This window comes from Phacochoerus africanus, chromosome 9 (genome assembly GCF_016906955.1).
Source record: "Phacochoerus africanus isolate WHEZ1 chromosome 9, ROS_Pafr_v1, whole genome shotgun sequence".
NCBI lineage: Eukaryota > Metazoa > Chordata > Mammalia > Artiodactyla > Suidae > Phacochoerus > Phacochoerus africanus.
Genome location: NC_062552.1, coordinates 78316205 through 78322210, shown reverse-complemented (window position 1 = coordinate 78322210; position 6006 = coordinate 78316205). Strand labels below are relative to the sequence as shown.

At 39.8% G+C, this 6006-nt stretch overlaps 1 gene segment (V, D, J or C); it reads left to right on the top strand.

Annotated features, from left to right (window-relative positions):
* Positions 1-2063: 2063 nt before the first annotated feature.
* Positions 2064-2815, top strand: LOC125136661 (T cell receptor alpha variable 25-like). The segment is given in 2 exon segments: positions 2064-2176; positions 2430-2815. Coding segments are annotated over 2 exon segments (438 nt in total).
* Positions 2816-6006: the final 3191 nt, after the last annotated feature.

Genomic DNA, 6006 nt, shown 5'->3' with positions numbered 1-6006 from the left:
CAGGTCTGGGTTTGTCATAGATTGCCTTTATTATTTTGCATTATATTCCCTTTATACCAAGTATGTTGAAAGTTTTTATCATGAGTGGATATTTAATTTTTTCAAAATCTTTTCCTACATCTATTGAGATGATCATGTAGCTTTTATCCTTCATTCTGTTGATGTGTGTTACGTTGTTTGATTTGGGAATTTTTGGGTGGGGGCGGACCTAGGGGTCAAAACAGAGATCAGCTGCCAGCCTGTGCCACAGCTATGGCAATGCCAGATCTGAGCTGCATCTCTGACCTAAGCTGCAGCTGGGTGCAATGCTGGATCTTTAACCCACTGAGCAAGGCCAGGGATTGAACCCACATCCTCACAAACACTATGTTGGCTTCCTAACCCACTGTGCCACAGTGGGAACTCCCTCACATCTGGGACTTTGTGATACAAAACAGAAAACAAAATCCTTATTTCCACAGATTCTCTATTCTAGAGCATCACTGCCCCATAGAACTTTCTGATATGGTAGAAATGTTCTATATCTGCGTTAATCAATAACCACTAGCCTATTGTCATTACTGAGCACTTGAAATGTGACTAGTATGGTTTAGAAACTAAAACTGTAATTACGTTTAATTTTAATTTAAGTAGCCTCGTGTGCTAGAGTTAAAGTAGAAGCTACTACATAGGACAGCTCAGTTCTTGAAGATGACACAGTACATACCCTCAAGATACATGAAGACAGTTCCCACAGTTAGCAGGTCATGCTAATATAGGTTGATAAATGCTGCTAAGTGAGAGTTTCTGAAGTTCCATGGAGTCATACCAGTATCCCATCCAAGAGGGCACATCTGTGGCATATGGAAGTGCCCAGGCTAGGGGCCAAATCAGAGCTACAGCTGCCAGTCTACACCACAGCCACAGCAACGAAGGATCCAAGCAGCATCTGTGACCTACACCACAGCTCACGGCAATGCCAGACACTTCACCCACTGAGCGAAGCCAGGGATTGAACCCACAACCTCATGGTTCTGGTCAGATTGGTTTCTGCTGCGCCACGATGAGAACACCCATCCAAGAGTTTTGTTTAAGGAAGTCTTCTTAGAGAAATTCATATCTGATAGAAATTCATATCTGATAATTTGATATGTTAAATTATGTTATTTTGTAAAAATCCCTATTATGTGTAAATGTAATGTAGTGAGACAGTAAATAAATATGAGCTCAAAATTGAACAATTTACAACCACGATAATCTGTATGACAAGAGAGAAACAGGTATACCTTATCTTCCATTTCGAGATCACAGGCCATCTAAAGATAAATTATGGGCTTTTCCACATTTATTAAAATGCCTGTGACCTAATACATTCTATTAGCACATGCAGAGACACATATACTACACAATTCTGATTAAATTGGAAATGGCAAAAGAAAAATTTTATTTCCTTCTGATGCCCTAGTTTTAAAAATCCCGGAGTTCCCGTCGTGGCGCAGTGGTTAACGAATCCGACTAGGAACCATGAGGTTGCGGGTTTGGTCCCTGCCCTTGCTCAGTGGGTTAAGGATCCGGCGTTGCCGTGAGCTGTGGTGTAGGTTGCAGACGAGGCTCGGATCCCGGGTTGCTGTGGCTGTGGTGTAGGCCATCGGCTACAGCTCCGATTCGACCCCTAGCCTGGGAACCTCCATGTGCCGCGGGAGCGGCCCAAGAAATAGCAACAACAACAACAAAAAGACAAAAAGACAAAAATAAAATAAAAATCCCAGAATCCATTTTTAAAAGGCAAATTCTTCCTCGTCAAACAATATCAGTGTGTATTAACTCCTTTCCAAGCCTTGACAAACAATTGTACCGCTTGAATTAGAAAGCACTGTGTAAGGAACTCTTCCTAAAATCAGCAGTTTTTGATCCAACCACAGGGGGGCAGCACCTGAAAACATAGACACCTGCCCCCCTTCTGAAGATGGGTGAAACAGTGGTAAGTCTGATTGGCTGACTCAAATTGCAGTCACTCCTTTCCCCTTTCCTTCCAAAAGGCAGTGGTATACCACAAGGTTTCTCTGAGTCTAGAGGAAGCTTATACAAAGAAAATCCATTAGACACACAGTCAGATTCAGCAACTCTTTTCTGGAGAAGAAGAAGATGCTACTCATAGTACCTGTGTTGATCTTATGGATGCAACACATAAGATCCCGTGAGTCTGGGGTTTCCCTGATTGCTTCCAAACACCTCATCTGCAGGCAACTGTAGGAAGGAGATTTTCTGATTGAGAGTAAAGATGTTGAGAAAAACACAAAAACTAAAAAGTAGGAAGGTAGAGGGTGTTGGGGAGGGAGTCAAGGCGAGAAGAGGAACATACACAAGAAGAATGAGAGAGACCATAGTAGCTGAGAGGATAGACATCTAAGCGGACTTTCTCTGATGCCTCCCACTGTTTCTCTCAACAGAAGTGGACGGACAGCAGATAAACCAAATTCCTAAATTCTCGCTCCTACAAGAAGGAGAAAACTTCACCACATACTGCAATTCCTCAAGCACTTTAAACAGCTTTCAGTGGTATAAGCAGAGGCCTGGGGGGAGTCCCGTCTTCTTGATGTTGTTGACTAAGCCAGGAGAAGTGAAGAAGCTGAACAGATTGACAGCTCAGTTTGGAGACACTAAAAAGGACAGCTCCCTGCACATCACGGCCGCCCAGTCTGCAGATGCAGGAACCTACTTCTGCGCGGAGGCACAGTGCTCTGGGAGCACCTGCTGTCTGTCCCCAAACCTCGCTGTGGGCCCCAGGTGCAGCTCCTCCTCATCTCTCCTCAGAGCAGGAGCCAGAGGAAGCTGAAGTCACAATGTCTATGAAGAAACTGAACTTTAAATTAAAAAATCCGCAGGCTCAGGTAGCGTTATTAGAGGATTTTACCAAACATTTGAACAAAACTTAGCATAAATTCTACACAATTTCTTCTAGAAAATAGAAAGAAAACAATTCTTCATTCATTTTATGAAGCTAGTATTACCCTGATAGCAAATCACACAAAGACAATGCCAAAGAAAACTCCAGAGAAATATTCCTCATTAATATAGACACAAAGTTGGTTAACAAGTTTGATAAATGTTAACAAGTAGAACTCATCAGCATATAAGAGAATAATACATTAAGCACAAGTGGATTTTTTTTCAGGGATGCAAGACTTTCTTCAATGTTTGATAATCAATTGATGGAATTCATCGAAGTAACAGAGTAAAAAATAAAAAAAGAGAGAGAATCACAAGATCATATTACTCTATGCAGAAGTAACACTTGCCAAAATTCAATGGTCAACCCTCAAGAAAACTCTGAAAAAGGAATAGTGGGGAATTTCTTCAGCAGCTAATTGTATGTTTACTGGTAAAACACTACCTACTTTTCCCTAAGATTGGGGACAAAACAAGAGTATCCACTCTCATCATTCTCCTTCAGCATTGTGCTAGATGTTTTTGCTGGGGCACTGAAGCAAATAAATGTAAACACAATCTTATAGGCCAGCAAAGAAATCTAACTGCCACTATTTCTAGATGACTTGATTATCTATGATGACAATCCCAAAGAATACACCCCAAAAACTCCTAGAAATATTAAGTGGGTTCTATATGGTCACAGGATATAAGATAAACATGCAAAATTGAATGTATTTCTACATACCAGTAATAAACATGCAGATACTGGAGTTTCCATCATGGCTCAGTGGAAACGAATCTGACTAGCAGATCCTGGAATTTCCATCGTGGCTCAGTGGAAAGGAATCTGACTAGCATCCATGAGGACACAGTTCAATCCCTGGCCTTGCTCAGTGGGTTAAGGATCTGGCGTTGCCATGAGCTGAGGTGTAGTTTACAGACGCAGCTCAGATCAAGTGTTGCTGTAGCTGTGGCATAGGCCAGCGGCTACAGCTCTGATTGGACCCCTAGCTTTGGAACCTCCATATGCCCAGGGTGCACCCCTAAAAAAAGACTAAAAATAGAAATAAAAAAACCAAAATATGCTCCTAAGTTTATCTTCCTAAATTACAGAATAAATGAGTATTTTTAACAGTGCTGTCATTAGGTTCTACCATTAAAAGTTATCATTAGTAGATGATCTCACATGAAAAATAACAGGAGTTAATAACTCTGAGCTCCACTGGCACAGTTTGTCTACTGACTTCTACTTCCCACAGATAATATAGATTCAGCCAGGAAGAGACTGTTAGCAGTACATATTGATGATTCAGATGTTTCATAAACTCTGTTAAGAGTATCTGAGAGATCAAATATAAAGTTAGAAGAATACCTAATTTGTTCCACCAGAATTGCATGAAATGGGCAACATACTAAGTGATTTTCAAATTAACCTGCCACTTGAAGTAGTAAGAAGTAAGAATGTTGTAAGGAACAAATACCAAGTATACACACATAAGGCAAATAGGAAAGAAAATATCCTGAGCACAAAGAGGAGAAGAAAGCTTCTGAAAAATTTTCATTTTAGTAATTAGACCAAAATTTAGAAAACATCATCCTATGTACAGTAAATAAGCAGTGTTTGTAAAACATCAAGAAAACAATCTAAAAGTATGAAAAGCTGAAATGGAGAAGAATAAGATGAGCAGATGGAGATGGGTGGCAAAATAAAATTTTTGATAAAATTAATACTGAAACAATATTACAATAAAAACTGGAAAACAATTTCACGATGTGCCAAATAAGAAATATCGTCTTAGTTCTCAGAGGCTTCCTAACTTTTATTTTCTTATCTACAGCATGGCCCTCCTTCAGTCTTTAGCACCTAGTCTCATTGTTTTGACCCAGTTCTGGGTAATACCAATTATCTTATTAATTCCCAATTATTGATCAATATCTATCTTCTTATAATGCATATTTGGCAAGCAGAGTTCAAGAATACCGTGCAAATGTGCATTGGGGTCACTGAAACCTGTTGTCATCTTCAACACTAACTAGACTCACGGCGTTGCCCAAAAGCAGTCATTTTCTCTGAAATCCTCTCTCATTGTCAATTCCTGCTGTGACTGTATTAAATCTTCTCACTCTTCTCAGACTTCCTATCCAAAACCTCCACTATTCACTCTTGGGAGGCACTTACTTTCTATTTAGAAAAACAAAAAAGGATTTCGTTAAAAACTGCTAGGTATTTCAACTTTCTGCCATCGCAACCTGAAGAAAGACTGACAATATAGGACAATGAAATACCTGTTTATTATCATTGCTAAGGACAAAGTTATCTGCTACATAACTTTCTCCACTTTCCCATGTGAGTAAAGTATTTAATGATTTTTAAATAATATTAAAAATTGGATAACAGCAACCACAGTTTTGACTAGCTCAAAGAGTTTATAGAATGAAGAAGAGAACACTTATGACTTATGACTTTGAGAGGCGTATTCTTAAGAGGCCACATAAATGCCAACAAAAATTCCATTAGGAGAATCTTTTAACTCTCTCAGAGACAAGACAAAAAGAAAAAAAAAAAGAAAACAGTCCGATTTACAACTGCATCAAAAAGAAAATACCTAAGAAAAATTGAATCAAGGAAGTGAAACACCTGTCCACTGAAATATACAAAACACTGATTAAAGAAACTGAAAAAGACAACTATAAATGGAAAGATATTTTGTTCTCATGGACTGGAAAAATAATCTGTTAAAATATCCGTGTTACACAGGAGTTCCCTTCGTGGCTCAGTGGTTAACGAATCCGACCAGGAACAATGAGGTTGCGGGTTCGGTCCCTGCCCTTGCTCAGTGGGTTAAGGATCCGGCGTTGCCGTGAGCTGTGGTGTAGGTCACAAATGCGGCTTGGATCCTGCGTTGCTGTGGCTCTGGTGTAAGCTGGCGGCTACAGCTCCGATTAGAACCCTAGCCTGGGAACCTCCATGTGCCGTGGGAGTGGCAATAGAAAAGGCAAAAAAAAAAATCTTATTACATGAAGAAGGCTACAGAGTCAATGAAATCCCTGTTTAAAAGGTCATCGCATTTTTCAGAGAAATAGAACAAACAAATC